General features: G+C 39.8%; 1 protein-coding gene across 1 annotated transcript in view; it reads right to left on the reverse strand.

The window, feature by feature from the left end:
- Positions 1-4,764: 4,764 nt before the first annotated feature.
- LOC127645306 (collectin-12-like) overlaps positions 4,765-24,165 on the reverse strand; it is a 98,491-nt gene continuing 79,090 nt past the window's right edge. Inside the window, 13 exon segments of the mRNA XM_052128881.1 lie at positions 4,765-6,637; positions 7,788-7,921; positions 8,163-8,316; positions 11,129-11,183; positions 11,287-11,374; positions 11,624-11,706; positions 13,933-14,027; positions 14,327-14,528; positions 14,620-14,710; positions 17,805-17,951; positions 18,037-18,132; positions 18,282-18,357; positions 18,461-18,545. Of these exon segments, the coding sequence (XP_051984841.1) occupies positions 6,433-6,637; positions 7,788-7,921; positions 8,163-8,316; positions 11,129-11,183; positions 11,287-11,374; positions 11,624-11,706; positions 13,933-14,027; positions 14,327-14,528; positions 14,620-14,710; positions 17,805-17,951; positions 18,037-18,132; positions 18,282-18,357; positions 18,461-18,545 (1,511 nt within the window). The 3' untranslated portion in view covers positions 4,765-6,432.

Raw genomic sequence — 24,165 nt, forward strand, 5'->3', positions numbered from 1 at the left:
CCGATAAAAATGCTACAAACAGTATATTCTATTTTGAAGTTTCCATTCCAGGCAGGACATCCTGTTTATGTTTTGGCCTGTGTGATCCCGCCCACTCACCAATAGTATTTCAACACCGCTGGGTTGCCAGATTTGAACAAGTTTGCAGGCGCAGGCAAAAAAACTGCAGCCATGGAAGCCAGCAAGCAAACTGGATCAGGGTCAGGGATAAAAGATTCAACCCGACATAAAAAGTCTCGTCATGCATCTAACTACCACCACGAACAGAGGCGTAGTAAAACAAGGATAAATTAAAAGGATAAAATTAAATTAAAGGAATAGTTCAACCAAATATGAAAATTCTGTCAATATTTACTTATCCTCATGTCGTTCCAAATGCACAAATAATTAATTATGGACTAATTTGAATGATTTGTTTTACTTTAAAGTGAGTTCATATCAGAAAGCATGTGAGCTTCCACCTGAGTGAAGAGGCCTTTTTGAAGATCCCGCTCTGTGCCGCTTGCTCAACCCAGAATGTGCTTCGTGATATGCCGGTTTGGGAATTTGCATAATAAGCAATTGGCCTGATGTTATGGAACTCCATTTTGTTTTAGTTAAGTTGCAAAACTTATAGCCTAAATAAATGCAAAGTATAAATCAAACAAAGTTAAAAACGAGGAAATGGATAGGAAGTGTGGAGAGACCGTGAGAATTAGCAACGATTCCTTTTGGACTCGTACGTGTCACATTGCCAGAGAGCACGTGGGTGTGCTACGCGAACATGATAGTGCAGCAAAAGGTGAGCTAGTATTCGATAATAAATTAATTTATACGTAAGATATATTATGTCGCATTATGTCATTGCAGCTGCCAGCTAGATGCAGGCCCAGTTCTGCTGGGTTGCACCCTCAGTTGAATATGTAAGCTTAATAATAAATCTATATTGGCAAAGCATTTTTCCTTGAATCCTGGCGAACACACACACACACAAAATCCCTGCATCAGAAGCAATACACATGTATGATCTTGAAGAGTTTGTCCTAATTTACAGGCGGAGCATTCTGCTTTCATGCCTCCATTGTTCAACTGAGCGTTTGATTAGTAAAGATTTCCGCTCTCGCATAGATAATTTCATTGCCGGTTGCTTTCGATTTCTGCTTCGGGATAAAGTGACACATAACTGCTGGTCAGTTTCCCAAAGACAAATCCACACCTTAATGGTAAGAGAAACATAAAAAACAAACTCTATTAGTGGTTGCGGACAACTTCCGAAATCGCTTGCTTCATTATTGCACAGAGAAAAAATATATAATCACTTTTCTTTAAAGGGTAACTAAACCCCTGCTCAGAGTCTGACTCCACCCACGAGCAATATTTGAAAAATGCTCGAAAAGTGGCCAGACCCCAGCGGGGATAGAGGGGACGAACCGAGGAAGGGGCTTAGCGGGGGGGTTGCACCTGAGACCCGTAGTGACAGATTAATTGACAGCTGCTGTCAGACTCTAAAATGGAGAGTGACTGGAGTGACGCAAGTAGCTTTGCCACGGAGCGGTCTTTTGAAGTCGAGAACCTTTCTCCCCCACCTTCACCTGAAGTGGAGGAGGGTGAATTGTCTGTGGATACAGGGCCAGAGCCATATCAATTCGAGCCGCTGGCTCAAACTGCGGTTTTAACTCCCTGTTGAGCATCCGAGTGCGCATTCACCTTCACTCGCGTGCAGGAAAAACAAACGAAACGCTGTTCAGTGATGTTTATCCTTTTAGCAGGATTTTTATTTAGCAAGCTTCACTTGAACATAACATCAGTTAGCTGTTCTCTCAACTTAGAAGAATGTGACGTAAAGCGTAACGTCATCATGTAAAAAACCGTATACCTCCAAATAAAACTATACAGGTAGTCAATACCGTAATACAATGTATAAGGGTGCAATACGTTTAACACTCCCGCATCGCGAACGCGCGTTTGTCGACCCCAGAGGATTAACTTTAGCCTAACCATAAATTGTGATTCAAATATATATGATCACTCACCTCAAGACGCCGCTGCGGTGGTGGAGTCCATGCAGGGGGAGCAGCGTTTGGCACTGCGTCGCTTTTCAGCGCGAGCTGTTTGGAGAAGCCCATTTCCACCTCCATTGCGTAAAATGCAGTTTGCACACTCCTCCAGCTCTAGGCGGGAACTCGCGGTCTTCCAGAACAAGGACGTGCAACCCCTGGCGCCTAATTTCCAAGTCTGCTGGAAAGCTATACAGTCCAGCAGTGCTGTTGCAACCAGAAACACTACACCTACGTACCATCCTGACCACTGTACTAAATACAGATAATCTATGCTAACTTGAAGCTATCCTAACTGACGCAATACTATGCTACTAACTAACTATGCTTCTAACAATACTACACTAACAAATATGCTAATTAACTACCTAGACTACACTAAATAATCTAAATAACTATATAAATGCTATGCTAAATAGATGCTAAAATACTGATCGTTTTCAATACTCGCAATTCCAACTACTGACTCGCTACAGTGGTTTTGACGAAACAAGATGGTTTTTATACTGCCATGGGCGTGGTAGCTCGTACCAAGGGCGTGGTGAGCTGGAACCTGCTTACGTCAGCTGTCACCGCTTACCTCACGAAGTACCGCAAACAGCCAATAGGAAAATTCAACTGCAGTAGCCACCGTTCAACCTGAAGAGGGCAGCACTCAGACGTTTTTACACCATATATTGTAGAATTAAAACACTTTATACACAAATGTCAAAAAAATTACTTGAATTAATGTCCAGTACTAATAAAGCCCCATTCTTACAGATCATTAACTAAAAAAAGTTGGTTTAGGGTTTAGTTACCCTTTAACGAAGGCAGTGTCATTTGTGAATTAAAGAATTTTTATTTGTTTTGGGTTCCTTAAACATGATTTCATCCTTATTGGACAAAATCTCACTTTATGCTGTACACATATTGTTTATCTGTAAAATATATGGTTAAACCTGTAGGCTACATAGAAAGAGCTTGCACAAGACGTGATCGTTAGACGCATATAAAGTCCAGATAAAATTTATGCTGCTTTAAAAATATCATTGAAAAACAAAGGGGGCATATGGTATCCACAGTCCTTCAGATTGCATATGATTTGCACATAGCCTATAAAATTGTAGGGAATATTAAAGCAACAACACTGAAATAGAGAGACTTTCACTGGTCTTTTCTGGATAACTCAATACACCCTTTAAAACTGAACACAAAATTAGGATGAGAAATTGTTCAAATGTATCAAATCTACAGTAATCATTCCGTGGAGACAACTGAAAAACAAGCATGAATTTCACTTTTACCTGCAATATTTTTCCTGGTACCAGTCCATGTTTTTATTATTGCAATAAACGACTTGAACAAACTTTAAAGTTGAAAAGATTTTGGTTTTCTGCATCGGTTGTATCACTCGGGTCCAGTTTATCACTTCAAGAGGCATGTTTGAGGACTTGTTTAAAGTAAATAAAGGTAATTAGAACTGAAAACAAATGTTATGTAATTATTTGATTTGGATCATAGACAGATACATGGGGTGCAAAATTAACGCTTATAATGAACAACACTTTTTTGCATACACACTCAGAAATGGGTAGCTGCGGCCCTTCGAAGGGGCAGTTGCTCGGGCCACTGTAGCAACCCCTGTGTACGTGCTTGGAACCAAGTATCCTACAGAGAAATTTTATGTCGGAGCGGGATTTGAGCGAACAATTTTTTTTTACCAGTGAGCGGTTCTTGAGCGGAGAGTCTGTTTGGGCCGTGAACGTTTGAGTGGAGCGCACACGCATGGAGCGGGTTATTGAGTGGAGGTTCATACCACTCCGCTTCACTCTGATATCAACTACCATTGTATTGACATCATGAACCAATATTCATCAAACGTTTATTTTAGTGTTCTGTGTAAGAAAGTCATATGGAACGACATGAGGGTGAGTAAATAAATGACAGAATTATAATTTTTGGGTGACTATTCTTTAAGCATAAACTTATTTTCTTACTCTCATTGTTTGTGGTGTGAAACTATTTATATTGCACTAATTGCAAGTTAAGTCCCCTTGAGTAAACTGAGGTAAGTGGCTCAAATAATAAAACTTATCGGTAACTCCCATCAAGGCTCAAACCTGTAACCTTTTTTAACTCTAGTGAAGGTATATTAATTAAGCAAATTAATATACAGTACTGTGCAAAAGTCTTGCAACATAAGATGTTTCACAAAAGCATTTGTCTTAAGATGGTTATTTATATCTTCAGTGGGTCAATAAGAAATATTAATGTTAGACCCCCAAACATTACTTTTGCAAACAGAAAATATTAGAACAGAAGAACAGGGAGCCCTGTAACAGATTTCATGGCCCCACAAAGCCACCCATGAACATCGTGTCAGTCTGAGATGACATGGAGAGACAGAAGTAATTGAGACCGCCTAAATAGATAGAAAAACTGTGGTGAATTCTCCAAGAAGCTTGGAACATCCTATCTGCCAACAATTAAAAAAAAAAAAAAAAAAAAAAAAACTGCGTCCAGGTGTACCTAGGAGAATTGGGGCGGTTTTAAAAGCAAAGGTGGTCACACAGAATATTGACATTGTATGACATTAAGTGATAAATGAAAATTATTTATGTCATTATTTTTGAAGACATCTTCACTATGCAACATGCCAAAAACTTTTGCACATTACTGTATTTATTGTACCTTTTCCACAATGAGCAAACACACCAGAGACATAAAATTGAAACACAATGTGTGCTATACATTTGGCCTAGTTTTATTGTGAATACTAATAATTATTAAGATGATTAAAATACTACATACAAACAACTGGGTACAGAACTGATACACTAAAAATCTTCCCTGTGGATAAGGTTTACGTAAGGATTCTCATCTCCATGTGCAAATGCTAAGGTGTTACAGAACTGGCTCATGGTCCCAGGGTTCCAATTTCCCAGAATGTCTCTATGAAATGTCAACAACTACTCTGATAACACTGCAGCCTAGACAGAGATGTGGGGTACCACCTTAGTTTATAGTAGGAGATTCAAATTAACGCATGGCATATGAGCCAGTTTGTTTTCTTTAGCGTTAGTCTCAGCCCTCCACAGGACTCAGAAACATAGATGAAGTTAACCCAATCATTCCACACACTACGATGCATTTAAACAAGATCACTCATTCCTGTGGCCATTCTAAAGGATATTGATAGTTTGTAAAATCTAAGACAAGATGCATGAGTATTTCTAACATCTGTATCGAAAGTTACAGGAAAAAAGGAAGACCTGAAAACATTTACAGAGTGCACGGTTAATGGCATTCTAATTGAGTCATAATCATCTAAGGGCTGAGGAAGTTTAAGGTGGACACGTTCGAAATGAGGGTAATGAAAAGGGTAAATTAAAAGTGCATGACATGGAGTAGCATTACTCCCCACCATCCCATGTGTCCTTTCTACAGATCAAGCAGCTGCTTTGAACATAATGTTCTAAAGACAGAGGTGAGATCACATATATACACATTTAGATCTGAACATAGGCAGAATATTACATCCTTCTTGTATTAATGTACTGTTAATTAAAACAGCAAAAAAACAATCACAATTTAAATAAAAATACACTAAAACATCTGATCACTTTAACACTGAGAACTGAGTTTAAAGGGACAGTTTACCCAAAAATGAAAATTGTGTCATCATTTACTTAATATGACCCCCCACACACAGTTGAACAAAAATATGATAAAAGAGCAATGGGGACTAATGCAAACATTTTGCCTAACATCTCCTTTTGTGTTACAAAGTGTTAAAAAAATAAAATAAATTCAAAGATTTGGAAAAAGGTGAGTAAATTATGTCAGAATTTTCATTTTTACGAGTGAACTATCCCATTAAAGACATTTAATGTCTTTAATTGGTTAGAGGTGATGGGTCACTGTCAGGGAGGACTATGGCAGTGTTTTGCTACATGGTTCTGGAGGAGAGGTGACATGTCTTCTGTAGGCCTGAACTCTTTCTCACCATCACATCCAGTCACATAGTGATGAGAATTTAACTGACGAAACCTCTCTTTCAGGACCTGCTGTGACAAACACCGGACTATTGAGACCTACTGTATATGACATTGCCAAATCATTCATATAACTTAGTGTTTCTCATCACCTTCATCAATTTTCTAATAATAGCCACAATTGTAAAAGATCAGTCATTAAATCGCTCTCTGAGAAAATACAACCAGTTAGTAGTCAACAATCACCACATGCTTTCATGATACAAAATAAGTGTTTCTGGGTATGTTTGTAGTGTCTTAAATAAATGAGAATACCATCTAAGAGATATCTTGTGTGTCTGTGGTGTTTCAAACTGAATGTTCTTTTTTTTATGAATGCATGTCCGTATGAAATCAGAGAGTTTGAGTCTCTATGGGTCCTATAAGAGAGCTTTCTCTAGATAAGGGGTCTGTTGGATGTCTGCAGTAGCTGGTAGGCTATGGATGGAGGGCATGGTATAGCCGGTCTGGGTCATGCCTGCTGGAGCACTGGATTGGTTCTGATAGGACTGGACATCAGCTGGGGGCATGTTGCCTGGAGTGGGGCTGTAGACTGGAGGTTGGCCCATGTACATATGGACGTCGCTGTTATGTGTGTGAGAGTATATATATATATATATATATATATATATATATATATATATATATGACAAAAAAAATATATATTTAAGCTTAATGAATAATATCTTACATACATTTAAATAAATTCAAAAAGAAGCATCGCACCTTGAAGATCAAGAATACAAAATATTGAAAGTCCTAAATTGGTAAATACAACAACCCATAAAGAAATCTGATATATTGCTATTTATGCAAAACACATATATAATATGTATGTACATGTATGATCTTTACTGATCTATAAAAAAAAGTCTTGAAATATATATAAACTTGTATATATATTTTAATATGTTTTCAAAATACTACAAGAATGGCTGTTTTCATACATACATCAAGCACATAAGGTATCCACAAACTTCAGGCAACCTATGTTGTTTGTGGACACCTTATGTGCTTGATAAACATTTCGACTCTTAATTTTAAGTCCATAGGCATCAATTCCTCCTTTGCTGCAACAACAGTTTCCACTCTTCTTGGAAGGTTTTCAACTATACTGTATGTAGCAAAATGGCTGCAGGGATTTGCTCCCATTCAGACACAAGAGCATCAGTGAGGTCAGATAGTGATGTTGGGGCAATTGGGCCCAATTGAGCCCAATTGAGCTTCCAATTCATCCCAAAAATGTTCAACGTGTTCCGTTTTGGGTTTTTTGCAGGCCAGTCAAGTTCTCTCACACCAGATGCAGTATGTTAAGTTTGAGACATTATAAATGTATTCATGCATATGTATACCTCTCTGCTGGATATCAGTTGAACAAGTGACTATCTGTTTAAGATTGCACATGACCATTTACTGAAGGGCAAATGGGAAGCTCTTGTTGTGAAGTAATCACCAAAAAATTACATATGCACAATGTGTACAAAATATGTGTACACACACACTTCTAACTGACCCTTCGCTAAGCCCCGCCTTAAAAGTGCTTCTGGCCAGTCCTGTGTGTCTTATGTGCCCAAGACTTTTTTTTTTATCTAAATAATGTACATATCATATATGGCCATCTATCAGAATTCTGTATGGCAGTGTTGTAAATGTATAATACAAATAAAAAAAATAAAATAAAATGTGACATTTAAACAATTAAAATCATAATACAAAAGTTAATTACTGTGGTTACCTGGGAGCTGGCTGCCCGGCAATTGGTGTTCCTGTTTGGTTCATAACAGAGAGCTGCTCCATTGGAACATTGTATGTTGGTGCTCCTGTGCTACTCATTGCATACTGCCCTCCAGTGGACTGGACAGTGTACACCTACAAATACACACACAGAGATACTCAAATGATCTGATATACTGTTCCAGTGACAAAATCCTCTTAAATCATTACAGCACAATAAGCCATCATTACAATCTTAATCACTCCCAAACTAAATGGATAAACAACACAGTCATCATTTTACAGTCTTAAGAAATTGTCTAATTTCTTCACACAGAGTTTTAGGCTCGTCCACAATTTTTGTTTTTAGTTGTTCCTCAGGTTTGCTGGTTCTCACCTGTTGGGAAGTGTTTGGAGTCTGCTGCATGTAGTATTGCTGGCTCTGTAATTTAGCATACATGGCGTACACTGGATCTTCATTCATTAGCTTAGCATAGAGGGAAAGAGCTTCCATGACCTTCATATTCAGATCGGACAACTCGGAGTGTTTCCTGAAAACAGAGTTATTATGTGAGATCTAAGGGAAACAGCACATGGGTTTGTTTGAGTTTCAATTCACTAGAAATGATTGTAGGTTTGTTTACAGGCTTTGGGTCCATCTACCTTTGAATAATTAGTTCTCATTTTTGTCTTCAAAAAGGAATAACCGATAAACCGTTCATTTACATTTATCACATTTCCATTATCTCTATCACATCACAACAATTAACATTGTATCCGCTTGGTTGTCAATTTAAAAAGAAATAGACAAAAACGGAAAACAAATTATTAAAATTAACTAAACTAAAATTTTTCTAATTATTTTAATGAAGAACATTAATATTTCTTGATAAAACCTCTGACAGCTGCATGTTTATTGCAATGCATACAGATCGTATAGGCCAGATGTTAAAGGGTAACTAAACCCTAAACCAACTTTTTTTAGTTAATGATCTGTAAGAATGGGGCTTTATTAGTACTGGTCATTAATTCAAGTAATTTGTTTGACATTTGTGTATAAAGTGTTTTAATTCTACAATATATGGTGTAAAAACGTCTGAGTGCTGCCCTCTTCAGGTTGAACGATGGCTACTGCAGTTGAATTTTCCTATTGGCTGTTTGCGGTACTTCGTGACGTAAGTTCCCGCGAGTTCCCGCCTAGAGCTGGAGGAGTGTGCAAACTGCATTTTACGCGGGATTGCTTCTCCAACGCAATGGAGGTGGAAATGGGCTTCTCCAAACAGCTCGCGCTGAAAAGCGACGCAGTGCCAAACGCTGCTCCTCCTGCATTGACTCCACCACCGCAGCGGCGTCTTGAGGTGAGTGATCATATATATTTGAATCACAATTTATGGTTAGGCTACAGTTAATCCTCTGGGGTAGACAAACGCGCCGGCGCATTTGCTGGATTTTTTCACATAGCGGCAAAATATGAATATCCTACAGAGCGCGCGCTATTGACATCAACTCGATAAAACTCATCAGATTCATGTACATGTCGTCTTGCGACCGTGTGAGGAATAATAATAACATAATAGTAATACTCCTGGAGAAAATTACCACTCCAGTCACTCTCCATTTTAGAGTCTATTAATCCGTCACTACGGGTCTCAGGTGCAAATTTCGATACCCAAGTGGTTAATCTCGTCAATGTCAGTGATAAGCATGTGGCATGCTAGATGTGCCCAAATCTAAAAGTGCCAGTGATTGGCTGTTTAGTCATCAAGGAAAAACACTAATTTATGCTGGCTACGCCCAATGACGTGACTCACATGTGAGGCTTTAGTGTGTATGCGTCCCAACCCCCATAGATGTAAAAGATGTGGAAAATATCAAAAGTGTGGCTACATTTCACCAGGCTCAATGCCAACAGCACACAATGCAATATTTGCGACAAGATAATTGCTGCCAAGACCGGCAACATGACAAATCTGATGAAGCACTTGACAGTGCACTGAATAAAGTTAAGAGCAGAAAGTTGCACCGTCTTCAACTGCAAGAAGACCGAGCTGGTGCAGTCATCCTCTCAGCATCCACCTGCCACAGCGCTTCCGTCAACATCCCCACCACGAGTCCTCCTCCAAAACTACTGATGAATGCAGTGGCGCTATGACTGGGACTCTGACAGGTAAGGTTAACGTTTAGCAAAAACCAACAAACAAAATCGAATAACTTGTAGTGGTACATGCTTGTGTACATGTTAAATTAACGTTTCTGTGTGCGGTGACATAGTCCTTCAATCTGGGACCTATGTAACGTTAGATATTGTTTGGATGTATGACTGTAGATAGCTAGCTAAATCGATGCTAAAAATGCTTTAAGGTTGACAGGAAGTTATCAAGTTTAACATACAATAAACTAGTTATCTTGTTAAACCGTACTTATCCTTAAGGTTGGCTGAATTAACAGTCTAGCTTTCTTGTTTGTTTTTTTCCTCTTCACATTTATGTTATAGCCTCTGCCCCTGCGGATCCTGGCATGAGGAGACCAGAAGGCTCAGGAGTCTTTGAGTCTGTAAAAAAAGTCATAAACTGAAAAAATAAAACCTACGGTTTTTTTTTAGGTAATGTGTAGTGTTTGTAATCTTGTTCAAATGGAAAAAAGTATAGTTTAGGAACTGGTATCGAAGTCAAGGTAACTGAACAATACCCAGCCCTAATCCTAACAATAAATGTAAACAATTTGTAGTGATTAAAACAAAAGGTTCATTCTGCTCTGCTTAACACATATAATTATAATACCTATAAGGACTTGTTTAACACAAATATATTCCCCCATAATTCACAAAAAATATATATACAGATTGACATGTCGAGCGAAATGAAGTGCTTGCTGATTGTAGCCATGGCAATATGCACACTTGAAACCACACCGTAAGCACCACACTGTCTGAAAAAAAGAAAAGCTGCCCTCCATGTACACGATAACCTTGTGGTGATTTAGTGCTAACCCCGTCCTGTGTGAAAGGGCTTTTAGTCTGAAGGAAGGAAACAAGAAAGAGTAGATAAAGTTGCAGGTTGACCAATAAGTAGAAATGGATGTGTCACATCCACCCACCTGTGCAAATGTAATAATAACGTTTTACACTTATTTCACAAGCTTCAAAATCAAGCTGAATTCTTGTTTTTATATTTCTTAAATGAAACAAAAAAAAAGTGTTTTCTCAGTTTTGCCAATTTCTTTCTAGAGGAAAAACAAGTAAACATTTGGTTTATTGGTTACTCCGTTTTGAAGACAAAAATGAGAAGTAATTATTCTAAGGTACACGACTGCTTTGCTAGACATTTTGATTAATCGATTTTTTGTTTAAATGCGTCTTCATACCCGTCAATGTCCTCCAACTTCTGATCAATAAGGGGACCCATCTGGTTGCAAGCAGCTTTTTGGGAAAAGTAAACAATTGTAAATCATCTCTATCCAACAAAGAACCAACATACTTCATCAGAACATGTATTAAACAGAGGCTGTGGTTTCAGACTCACCCTCCAACTGCAGAAGCTCACAGGTGTCTGACTGATCATCTGTTGGATCTGCACTCTGGATCATCTGAAGCAGCTGGTCCATTTTCTCCTGCAGAGCAAAGACATTGAAAGGAAAATGATTAGACCACACAACACTTCCATTAGAGCTACAGTGCCACTACTAATTTTAAAGCAGCAGTTCCCCAATGAGCGCATCTGACTGATATTACGTAATTGGAGCAAATCAAATAGTGGATCACACATATCATGTGAACATTTATCTGAGGTTATAAAGGGGTGTATGCATAAGGCAGGTGAAACAGAGCAATACTGTGCCAGATGAAACAGGCAGCCTTACCTCATCAATGTAGACAGGCTCTGGTTCAATAGCCTCAACCTGGATGTCTTCACTGAACTGCACAGTCTTTTTCTCTGTTTTCACTAAGGATAGAGAAACACTGCAGGTGAGTTTTAGTGTTGGGGGTCAAACTGAAAGAGAATGAACCTGCAGCTGAGTGAGGGAGGTCAAGTCTACTAAGCAAAAATGTAGGAACAGCCCACAATAAGAAACCCATGACACGAGGGTGACATATGCATTACTGTGCAAATAAAAAAAAAGAAAACATTAATTTATTTTTATGTTGTTTTATATCTTCTGCATATTGTGTCAAGTTATTTTTATTTTTATAGCGCTTGTCACACAAATTGTTTCAAAGCAGCTTTACAGAAAATCATGCATTAACAAAACAATTACCTGTAATATCTACAACGTTTTACAGTCATCATTGTGTAGTTTGATTAAATATGATTGTAAATTGTGTATACAAGTAAATAATTAAATAATAATTGTTTTTAGAACACCAGTGAGCAAGCCGAATGCGACTGTGGCAAGGAACACAAAACTCCATAAGATGTTGGTGAATGGAGAAAAATAACCTTGGGAGAAACCAGACTCACTGTGTGGGCCAGTTCCGCTCTGGCTAAACAGCATGAATATAATGCCAATATTTTACTCCCAATTTAGAATGCCCAATTCCCACTACTTAGCAGGTCCATGTGGTGGTGCGTTTACTCACTTCAATCCGGGTGGTGGAGGACAAGTCTCCACTTCTGAGACGTCAATACGCACATCTTATCACGTGGCTCATTGTGCATGACACCGCAGAGACTCCCAGCATGTGGAGGCTCATGCTACTCTCCTCGATCCACACACAGCTCATCACTCACCCCATTGAGAGCGAGAACCACTAATTGTGACCACGAGGAGGTTACCCTCCAAGCATGCTGAAGCTGTTTGGAAAGTTTAGTGTGCATCTGGACTGTGATTTGTGTAATTCTTCCTCTCCTCAGTCAGGTGCGAGCAGCAGTGCTGCTCTCACGAGTCATCATTTCAGTTTAATGTGATCTTGTGTTACGTTAAATGAGATCAAACGACTATTCGACAATGAACATTTTTGTTGACAATTTTTTATTGTCAACATTGTGAATAACATTGACTAATTGTTTCAGCCCTACTTAGCATGCTCGCATATGAAAGCTTTCAGACCAGTTTTATGTCTTGTCACTTTTTCAGTAATAGAAGCTCATTGGTGACTTGAAGAGAACACAAAAGCCCATTCTGGCAACATAAATATTTTTTCTGTCATGTTGGATCCTTTTTTCCTGTTGCTGGAACCATTAACTCAGCAGGGAGTCCTGACGGTCAAGGGATTACGACCTCCCGCTGGCAGACACTAATGTATGCTCTGTCTCTCATCTACTGGCCGGCAAATATGTTAATGAAGCTCAAATCTGAAGAATCTTTGGAAAAATATGGAGTTTTTTCTTCCTCCTCATTATACATTTTTCACAACAGCCTAGATTTGTTTTTTTACATGCTACAGTAGGTTCTATTAAATGGATAGCTCACCCAAAAATAACAATTCTTTCATCAATAACTCACCCTAATGCCATCCCAGATGTTTATGAGTTTCTTTCTTCAGCAGAGCACAAACAAAGATTTTTTTCATAAATATCTCAGCTCTGTAGGTCCATACAATGCAAGTGAATGGTGGCCAAACCTTTGTAGCTCCAAAGATCACACAGAAAAGTAATCGATATGACTCCAGTGGTTCAATCCATGTCTTCTGAAGCGATGTAATAGGTGTTGGTGAGAAACAGAACAATATTTAAGTCAATTTTTTACTCTAAATCTCCACTTTTACTTTCAAGTGGAGTCAAAGTGAAGTGGAGATTTAGTTAAAAAGGACTTACATTTGTATCTTTTTATCCCCCACACCTATTATATTGCTACTGAAGATATAGATTAAGATATACATATGGATTACTTTTATGTGTCCTTTATGTAATTTCATTTGCATTGTATGGACCTACAGAGCTGAGATATTCTTTAAAAATCTTCATTTGTGTTCAGTAGAAGAAAGTCATACACATCTCGGATGGGATGAAGATGAGTAAATTATGAGATAATTTAAATTTTTGGGTGAAATGTTCCTCTACAAAGTGTTTGGTTTTAGTTATGGTTGTATTAGAATACTGACCTTCTACTACAAAAGGACACACACTTTAAGAAAATAATGTGAAACAGGAAGACATGTAGACACATGCTGCTAGAGCAGGGCTTTAGACTGATTGCAGGAGAAGACAGAACGTGACAGCTCTACTCACTCATCTCAGGCTCTGCTGTTAGGTCTGCTGTCACAAAGTTTGACGGAAAAAGCCCAACACCCTGATATGTCTCGCCCTTCCACCAATTGGGGTCACTGTGATAGAAAAAAGATACTTGGGCCACATAATTTAAAGAGGACTAAATGTTAAAAAACCGTACTTCTATTTCGTAAGTATGTCCTTGTAAATTAGCCACCAATAGAGCTGAATTAATTTAACAGACCAAAGTGGTTAACGAATGCAAAACTTGGAAAACAGACCAAATGACTGAAATTGTCATATATTAAGGGAATGAAAGAGAGCCTGCAAATGGTATATATTGTGAGGGTCTGGTAGATTACAACATTTCCAAAAAAGCACCATCAACAATCGAGACTCGAGAAACGAGACTCACCTGTCATCCAGGATGGTGATGATCTCCCCTGACTTGAAGGTGAGCTCGTTGTCCTCAGCTGCCTCAAAGTCATAGATGGCCCTGACCTTTCTGCCCTCAGTCTTATGAAAGCTAATGAGGCTGCTGGTGCTTGGGTAGAGTCCAGACAGAGAGACCTGAGGCTGCTGCGGTTGTCGCTGTTCCTTCAGCGACAGTTCGATGGCTGAGAATGAATCACAGAGGCACAAAACAGTGAGCTTCTCTTTCTTCAAGACAATGTATCACTGCTCTTACCATTACAGATATGTGCACACCTTTAGCAAGGTCCTCTTCCTCCTTTTTGTTTGTTGATGTTGCAGGGTCTTTTGCTACCAATGCAGGACTTGCTTTAGCTTGTTCTGCTGCCTTAACAAACAAACACACGTAAAATAAAAGTTAAACATCTCATAACCTTATCATTACTTACTAGGGCCGTAAAAACAAACCGTATGGTTCAAAACCAATGGTTTGCTAAGCTTTGGCACTGTGGTTCACCTCAAGTTTAAAAACGCATCTGCAGCACAAGGTTTGGCGAAGAAAATTAAGTGTCCGATAGACAAGCACAGTTACAACTTCTTCTAATGCACCAGAATGGATACGCTCTGCCTGTGTTTCACATCGGTCAACTTGATGACATAACAGTTCTGCACGCATTGGAAGTAGTTGAAAATGGCAAGTGCCAAGCAGAGAAAATGAGACGGTGATAGAGAAGCCCCCAGCAATATTTAAAACTGTCTGAAACATTAGCTTTTGCAGTCAATTACAACAGAAATGGTCAAAAAACCTTTACAAAACAGGCACTGTTTGCTGACATCGCTCGGCGTGAGCGTCATATAATTAATAATTTACACTGACATCGACAGAGGCTATACAGCGCGCACAGAGCCCGAAACTGCACATGCCCCATTCTGTTTTTAAGAAGGCACTCAGTGCTAATTTGGACATGAAACAATTCTTGGGGTGTTCATTGCCAAAGTTCATTTGCCCTACTCCGGTGATAAGGATGTGGGATTTTCGCATAGGATTAAAACACTCTGTTACTACAGCACTTCTCGTATCCATTTTAATAGCAAGTTTAGTCCTTCTATAGTGACGTACAGCTTCTGAATGTTGAATATGTGTTGAGTTGAGTTTAAAATGCCCTTTATGTTGATGCATGTAGCACAATAGTGCAGGTATCAAGTTAAAATTTTGATTTATTTTTTACAATTTATTTAATTAGAGAATTTTTTTTTTAGTTAAGGTCCCTAATGAAAATTAACCATGGTTTTACTATAATAATATTGTAGTAACCATGACTGTAATAATATCCATGAATGCTGTCACTATAGTTTTCTTAGCAGAAATCATGGTTTTGATCAAATTAGCCATGGTTTTACAACAGTAGCCTAATACTGTAGTTTCCATATAGTGACCATGATTTAACTAAAGTATTGTAACATGACAGAAACCATTTTTATTTAGTTGTTACAATAATTTTACTACAAACACCATGATTAAACTATGGTTACTGTAGTAAAACCATGATTTTTATAAAGAGCAAACCTGTTGAAGTGTTTACCACATACACTCACCTAAAGGATTATTAGGAACACCATACTAATACTGTGTTTGACCCCCTTTCGCCTTCAGAACTGCCTTAATCCTACGTGGCATTGATTCAACAAGGTGCTGAAAGCATTCTTTAGAAATGTTGGCCCATATTGATAGGATAGCATCTTGCAGTTGATGGAGATTTGTGGGATGCACATCCAGGGCACGAAGCTCCCGTTCCACCACATCCCAAAGATGCTCTATTGGGTTGAGATCTGGTGACTGTGGGGGCCATTTTAGTACAGTGAACTCATTGTCATGTTCAAGAAACCAATTTGAAATGATTCGAGCTTTGTGACATGGTGCATTATCCTGCTGGAAGTAGCCATCAGAGGATGGGTACATGGTGGCCATAAAGGGATGGACATGGTCAGAAACAATGCTCAGGTAGACCGTGACATTTAAACGATGCCCAATTGGCACTAAGGGGCCTAAAGTGTGCCAAGAAAACATCCCCCACACCATTACACCACCACCACCAGCCTGCACAGTGGTAACAAGGCATGATGGATCCATGTTCTCATTCTGTTTACGCCAAATTCTGACTCTACCATCTGAATGTCTCAACAGAAATCGAGACTCAGCAGACCAGGCAACATTTTTCCAGTCTTCAACTGTCCAATTTTGGTAAGCTCTTGCAAATTGTAGCCTCTTTTTCCTATTTGTAGTGGAGATGAGTGGTACCCGGTGGGGTCTTCTGCTGTTGTAGCCCATCCGCCTCAAGGTTGTGTGTGTTGTGGCTTCACAAATGCTTTGCTGCATACCTCGGTTGTAACGAGTGGTTATTTCAGGCAAAGTTGCTCTTCTATCAGCTTGAATCAGTCGGCCCATTCTCCTCTGACCTCTAGCATCAAAAAGGCATTTTTGCCCACAGGACTGCCGCATACTGGATGTTTTTCCCGTTTCACACCATTCTTTGTAAACCCTAGAAATGGTTGTGAGTGAAAATCCCAGTAACTGAGCAGATTGTGAAATACTCAGACCGGCCCGTCTGGCACCAACAACCATGCCACGCTCAAAATTGCTTAAATCACCTTTCTTTCCCATTCTGACATTCAGTTTGGAGTTCAGGAGATTGTCTTGACCAGAACCACACCCCTAAATGCATTGAAGCAACTGCCATGTGATTGGTTGATTAGATAATTGCATTAATGAGAAATTGAAAAGGTGTTCCTAATAATCCTTTAGGTGAGTGTATATTCTTACTTTGGATTTGGCAGTAAGATATTTTTTTTATGAACATTGCAAATACTGAACAGTACCGAACCTGTGACCCAAAAACCATAATACAAAGTGAACCGTGAGAAAATGTAACCATTATACCCTTATTTCTTAATTTTCTCATGTTAAAATGATGACTGAATGGCATGAAATTATAAAATATAAGAAAACTAAATTTGCACCAAAACCATACACCCATGTACTTCAATGTCAAAAAATGTTTGATACCGTTCTGCATCTGAATAATTACAAACAGTGTTCCCGTACCTTTTGACCAAAGAATTTCCATGTCTTTTCCAGTCCTTCATGATAAGATAAATATTTATATAACAGAGATTTCACTCACAAACAGCAATTTTTAGCCAGCCAATTAAATATTTTAGAGTTTAGCATAACTAGAAAAATGTGTATTCACTATAGACACCTTCACTTCATAAGCCTTGCCTTTCATTTTTATTATTTCATAATAATTTCCACACACACACACTTTTTTTTTTTTTAAATGGCTGTGCATGTTAATGCAATATTTGGTGTATACAACCTTTTAAACTAAAACTGCAATCCTGAAACACATTTAATTCCCAACATGATTTTATAATAAGTATGATATTTCTAAGAATCCATTTAACCAAGAGAGCCCGCTAACCTGAGAGCCCACAGCAGGGAAGATGACGCCCTGTTCCCTCAGGTTCTTGATCATGGCTGAGATGAGGCTTAGTTGGGGGTCATTACGGAAATCCTCTGCCCATTCCACCATAAGTGCCTTCAGCTTCTCACACACTTTTGGGTGGCCCTTGGGAAGGGACACACATCAGATTTACGCATGACAAACCCAAATCATAAAGTATGTCTACATAAAAACAAAATGAAGTACATACCTTATTTAGCACATTGCTAACTTCACTAGCAAACTCCCTGGAACAGACCTCCAAATGGAATATTTTTCCACAGTTTGACACACATGCACCAAGTAGCTACGTAAGAGAAAACACTCATCAGTAAATTTAATAAGAACAGTTTCTTTCTGAACAAGGAAAGCTCATAAAATGGCTTCGAATGACTGCTTACTTGAAGCATACTTTCACCTCATCAGATAGAAAGCATTTAGAATCTATTATCTTACCGTCAACGCTTGCATGGCAACATGGGGATCCTTGTGATTCACTCTCCTCATTATAGAACGCAGGCATTCTTTAGGCCTTCAGAAGACAAGGAGTGATAATACATATTTCACCTTCTAAAGCACCCATAAGTTAAAAGACATTATTCTCAAAAACGTCTAGAATGGTCTTGTTGACTAACCCGGTGCGAGACTGCCCAATTTTGTCGCATATGTCCAGAATGAGGCCCCAATCCTCAGCTGTGTTCATCTCACATGTGGCTTTCTCTGTAGATGAATAATAAAATCAAAATTCTGATTCTGATCAATCCAACCATCAAATAGAGGCTATGAGAAAACAAACACACAAAAGCACACATGCCTTGTTCAAATCTTTGTGATGTGGTACAGAAATGAAAGTGGAGCGTAGTTCTAGCGGGAAGACCAGCAGGTGCACATCATCACATCATTAGCTGGGTAACTCCTAGCCAATCGCACGTAAGCCAATGCTTTATAAGTCTGCTCACAATCTATCACATTGCTGTTTTGGTGTGCTAACACTGCAATCTTCTCAACTTCTGCCAACATCAAACCCATGGGGAGTAAACAACCAGCAAACCCGGATCTTCACCCATATCTCATTCACTCAGGAGATCTCACTCAATCGCATTGCATGACCCAGCGCGGAAGGAGCGCGCACCCCGCGAATCCTGCAAAATCATCGGCCCAGGCAGCAGCCGGCTTCCATCAGAAATAAGCTAAGCCATTTTCATATCCATCAAATGCATTCAGATCTAGTCATGGGTCTAGACCTTCCGTTGCCATGCTACCTGTTCATCACAAAGTTGCAACGCTGCCTGTTCATCATAACGCTTTCGCATTAACATCAAAAGCCAGTATTTCATGTCAACAGCGCATTCACTCTCATAGTATGTCAGGCAATCATGTAATCTCATGAGGGCAACTCGGTCAAGGTTCATTCACTTGTCATTCACAGTCTGCATGCCCGAGCGTTCCCCATTGGGGAATTAAGATAATTATTCAGGCACATCATCATGTTGAGTCAACGCTTATCATACGGGCTCTCATTACTTCATTCAGTAAGATTCCCCCATTTTGCGGCCGCCTTCGCCCAAATCACGTAAAGGGTGCGTTCCAATCCAATTCATCATCCCTATGCCCTACTCACTAGGAAGACCGAGCCCATGATGTGAGCATTCCGAGGGAGCATGACATCACAGTTTCACCTGGTGATGTGCGCCCCCCCTTCCCGAGCACAAACCATGCAAATTACATACCCAACTTAAATGGCTGTATCTACTGGCTCCCCTGGAGTATGGACACAGTTGTAGTATCTTTCGAAAGAATACACTTTGGGCTTCACTTCTCAAGTTTCAGAATTAATATATGTTGTTATTTTTAAAGTAAAAACAACAAACTACAATCTCCAAAAAAAAAAAAACTTTGAAATGGGCTCATTCTGTTTAGAAGACTTCATATGATAATATACAGTTTGACAAAGGGAATGCTGCTCAGATTGCATAGTCTGTCAAAGAACGACGATAAAATGTAATTCTTCCAGGCGAGATCTCATGTAAACATAGAGAACATATATTATCAAGATTTATAATTGCGTACAAAAGTGCTACTGGACGTTATAGAATGAACTCTGTCACGGACAACTGACCCAAGAAGGCCGAACTGGATTCATCTGGCGATCGCCATTTCATAATAAGGTATGGAGTCCCGTTTTTGATATTGCATGTTGTCATCCGCACTTCCGGCACAAATAAACAAATTGCTGTTTCTGGAGGACTGCTACCATGCAACAGAGATCGGATATCAACGTCGAACACTTAGACCTTCGAAAAGACGTATAATCTGTTAACAATATTCAAATATCCATGCATGGATATATCAGAATGCAAATATATTAAACGTAAGCAGAGTGACGTCACTCCCGAGTGCAAACAAATGCGTATCAACGGGTTAATATAGCCTTCACCAAGCCTTGTGAAAGAATTTACTTCGTTCGCTACAACATTCGATGAGGTTCCCAGAGCGCCTCCAAAGGCACATATACACGATCCATAAAACGCAGCATTTTCTTACTCCAGACGTACTTCCATGTTCTCATCGCTAGCACCACTGTTGCAGCACGCCTCTGACCCCTAGCAGTAGGCTCCGCACCGCTTCCCCATTTCATCAGATTATCTACCACCAGCGTACGGCATTTCGCTATGATCAGGTCATACAGCGAGTAATTCCCATCTCATGGCATACTTCCATTTTATTATCATTCAGGCATCATCAAAGAGCAGAAATTCGTTGGCATGTCTTCACAAATCATTCACTCATCGTGGTCAGACCACTACAGCAACAACTAATCAGAACCAATATGATCGACAGCGTAAATGCCGGAATTCAGCCATACACGTTTAGGCGTGCGTGTATCTGGTCTCCAGAATATGTCAGAGACAATGGTAACTTGGCACATCAGCCATCGAATCAGCTATCAAACACATTCGGAAGGAGATTTGCAAATATTCACAAAAGATAAAGTGCGATACTGCATCTTCAGGTCGTAAAGGTGGGACATGAACAGCCGGAACCGATCCATGCTCGAGAATCACATTCTTGAAGATCCCGATTCATATCGACACACATTCACAAAGCAGTCTCGTGCAGGATGATTTGTACAAACATGCACACGTTTTCGTATGTTTTGGGGCACACCTCCTTCAAAAACTAAACCGTCCACTGCATCTTCAGGGCTCTATGCTGGGAGTACATAAGACTCTCATGTTCCTTTTACAGCCAACAACTAAACTCTCATGAAGCTGAGACATTATTCTTCTCACCGTATTTGCTCCAGCTCGAGGAATAAGAGGGAGGAGAGAGAGAGAGTGAGAGAGAAGAGAAAAAAAATAAAAAAATAAATAAAAAAAAATAACAACCCATAACAAGCCATGTCTCTAGAATTCTAGACATCACACACATTCTCTAACCATGCAAGCTTCCCCCCTAAAGAAACATGACAGGATCAGGTCTATTTTCACGTCGTTCCCTGGTCAGTTTGGGTCTCCTAACGCAATCTCCAGCCCCATCAGGCCTCCTCAATTTTGCCATGCTTATCATTCCTCAAGGACACTCCGCCGTTTTTCCGCCTCCTCACACTAGCTCATTCCATAGACAGCCTCTCCTATCCACTAATCGATGATGGCTGGCGAGAATCTCCGGATGACACGCCCCTATTTCTCGGACATGGCTCCCTCCATAGGATTCAGGGGTTGCCGTCTAGGACCATGGTTCACCGGGGAATGGCCAGAATTATACTTTCTTCAATATAGCTTCCTACGGTCCAGACGCTCTCTTCGTAAGTAATCCCATTGCTAGATATTCCATAAATTAATGTATTTAACAAATGTTCTCGATCTACAATCCCAGTCTCGATGTGGTTCAGCGGAGGGAAGAAAGAAACGACACCGAGACCCAAGCTTCAAATCCTTCCTCGCCATTCGTACAGCACTTCATCATACGGTCCAGCAAACAACCTTTCCCTCTACCCTCCAATGAAATGGTTCTTTACCCTACATGGGGTAAAATATATGTTTGAGTTCAGAAATAGGAAATACATTCCCAGAACCACTGCAGCCTCATTCTGCGATGACACAGCAAGCTACATCTACAAAAGAAGTTTAAAATAGGCCTTTCTTATTCCACACCCATCATCACGGCCAGCGTCATATGGGTTCCCTCCAGAAACTCAAACTCATCATAGTCATGCGACAATTCCGCAGTCGTTTCTACAATCAATAAAGTCTGGCCCTCCTCGAACCATCATGTCCCCTATGAGAAGTCTGACATGGCCTGTAACTTCATCATCCCAGCCAGACACATTCCCGGGTTTTTCAACGTAGTCTCTGACCCCCTCCCTCGCTTCGCAGGAGTTCCACAGACCAGCTCGATGGGCACCCTTCGAGGTATACTGGAACCTACAATGAAGATGCTCGGCCGCTGCTCTCCCCAATCGTACCCGAAATGGTCAACTTGACCCAAATCATCAAACAAGCTCAACTCCCCATCAGCCATAAGTTCTCATGCATATCTGGTGGTGGTTGGCGGCTCTTCCCCAGCTCATGATTCTATGATTCAATTCAAGCAAGCTCACCGTTCGCAAGGACAGCACATAACTATGTCCCCCCTCCCCCTCGCCGGGCTTCCATAATCTCAAGCACAGTTCCTTCGCAAAGGTATTGCTCAAACCAGCCGCCCTCGCCGGAAGCTTGCGCCATAACGAGATGGCTTTCAACAAGGTATGGCACGACAACATCGGCATTATCGTATGGCGTTATGTATGCTGTTCACTCTGGCAAAGATAACCATCAAACAACTTTCCCTCGTCGGAGGGTTTTCATATCAATGTTGTTTTCTTTCAATTAAGGGACTGCACGCAACGTCGCCATTATCGTATGGCTCTACACACGTTGTCCCCTTCGGCAAAGATACCTCAAACAACCTTTCCCTCGCCGGAGGGTTTACATATCAAATGTCATTTATCTTTCAACAAAGACACTGAACAACAATGCCGACCTAAAGCAAAGATTCTGCTCAACCAGGGGCTCTCGACGGAGTGCCCAAAATCACACTCGAGGACAAAGAGGAAATGCACAGGGATGAAATCAAACTCCAACTAAAAAAAAAATAATAAAAATAAAAATACTGCTTTCCCATCGCAAAGGCTTCACACAACCACGCCAGAGGTATTGCAAATTTCACGTCAAATTCTGACGCTCGTATCTCTTAATTCCTCCTCCAGAATGAATGCCCAACTCAAGACCTGGTTCGTACCAAACTGGATCATCTCTTTTGGGGGTAGTATACTACTTTCTCTCTTTTTGGGGGTAGGCTCCTCGCCCCTGCCTCCTATCTCCGGCAGGACATGACGGTTCCGGGTACAACTACCTCGGACTGCCGGACGGGGCCTACGTCAAAGAGAGAGACATCACCTCCCGTTTTACATCTATCAAATAAATGGCATCTCAGACTTCACTCAAGCCTGCGTGTCTTCCTGATAGAACTACTGTCCCATTGCAAAACAATAACATTCATGGTAAACAAAACACATTATGAGACTAATTATATATATGAAAATAATACCAGACCACCGTAATCAGCACTGACTGACAATGACATTTACTATGTGCCCTGTTCATCATTACATAACACATAGGCCTACACAGATTTCAGTTTGCACGAACTTTCCATATCATATTCAGTAGATAAGAAGCATTCTGCTACTTTAATGTTTAAGTACTTGTGCATCTTTAAAGGAATAGTTCACCCAAATTATCTCATGATTTACTCGCTCTCCTGGCGTCCCAGGTGTGTATGACTTTCTTTCATCTGCTGAACTAGGGCTGAACGATTTGGGGAAAATGCCATTGCGATTATTGAGGTTAATATTGCGATATGCAATTGCGATATAATAAACAAATGGTATCATGAGTCAACTTGCTTGGTTATCAAGGAAAATGCACAAATAGATTACTGATAATGCTGAAACATGTATTTTTCAACTCAAACATACAAACTAGCAACAACAACCACTATAAATACAGTGTTTTCAAATAAAAATATTTTTACAAAATTAAATAATATCTTTGCATTACTGCAAGTTTATTTTCTCAATATTACACCTAAATAAAATAGAACAATAAATAAGAACATACGTATTTTCACGAAAATAAGATTGTCCAAACAAACAGGGACATTTAAGCAGGATGTAACGTACTTTCTATAAACTCTTTTGAAAAGGAAACTGGATATAAAAGTGTGGTTCACTCAAACCACTTTTTTTTTTAAATGGCCAACTGTATTTACAAATCCTATTTCTAAAAAGTTCTAC

Source organism: Xyrauchen texanus, chromosome 6 (genome assembly GCF_025860055.1).
Source record: "Xyrauchen texanus isolate HMW12.3.18 chromosome 6, RBS_HiC_50CHRs, whole genome shotgun sequence".
NCBI classification, from domain to species: domain Eukaryota; kingdom Metazoa; phylum Chordata; class Actinopteri; order Cypriniformes; family Catostomidae; genus Xyrauchen; species Xyrauchen texanus.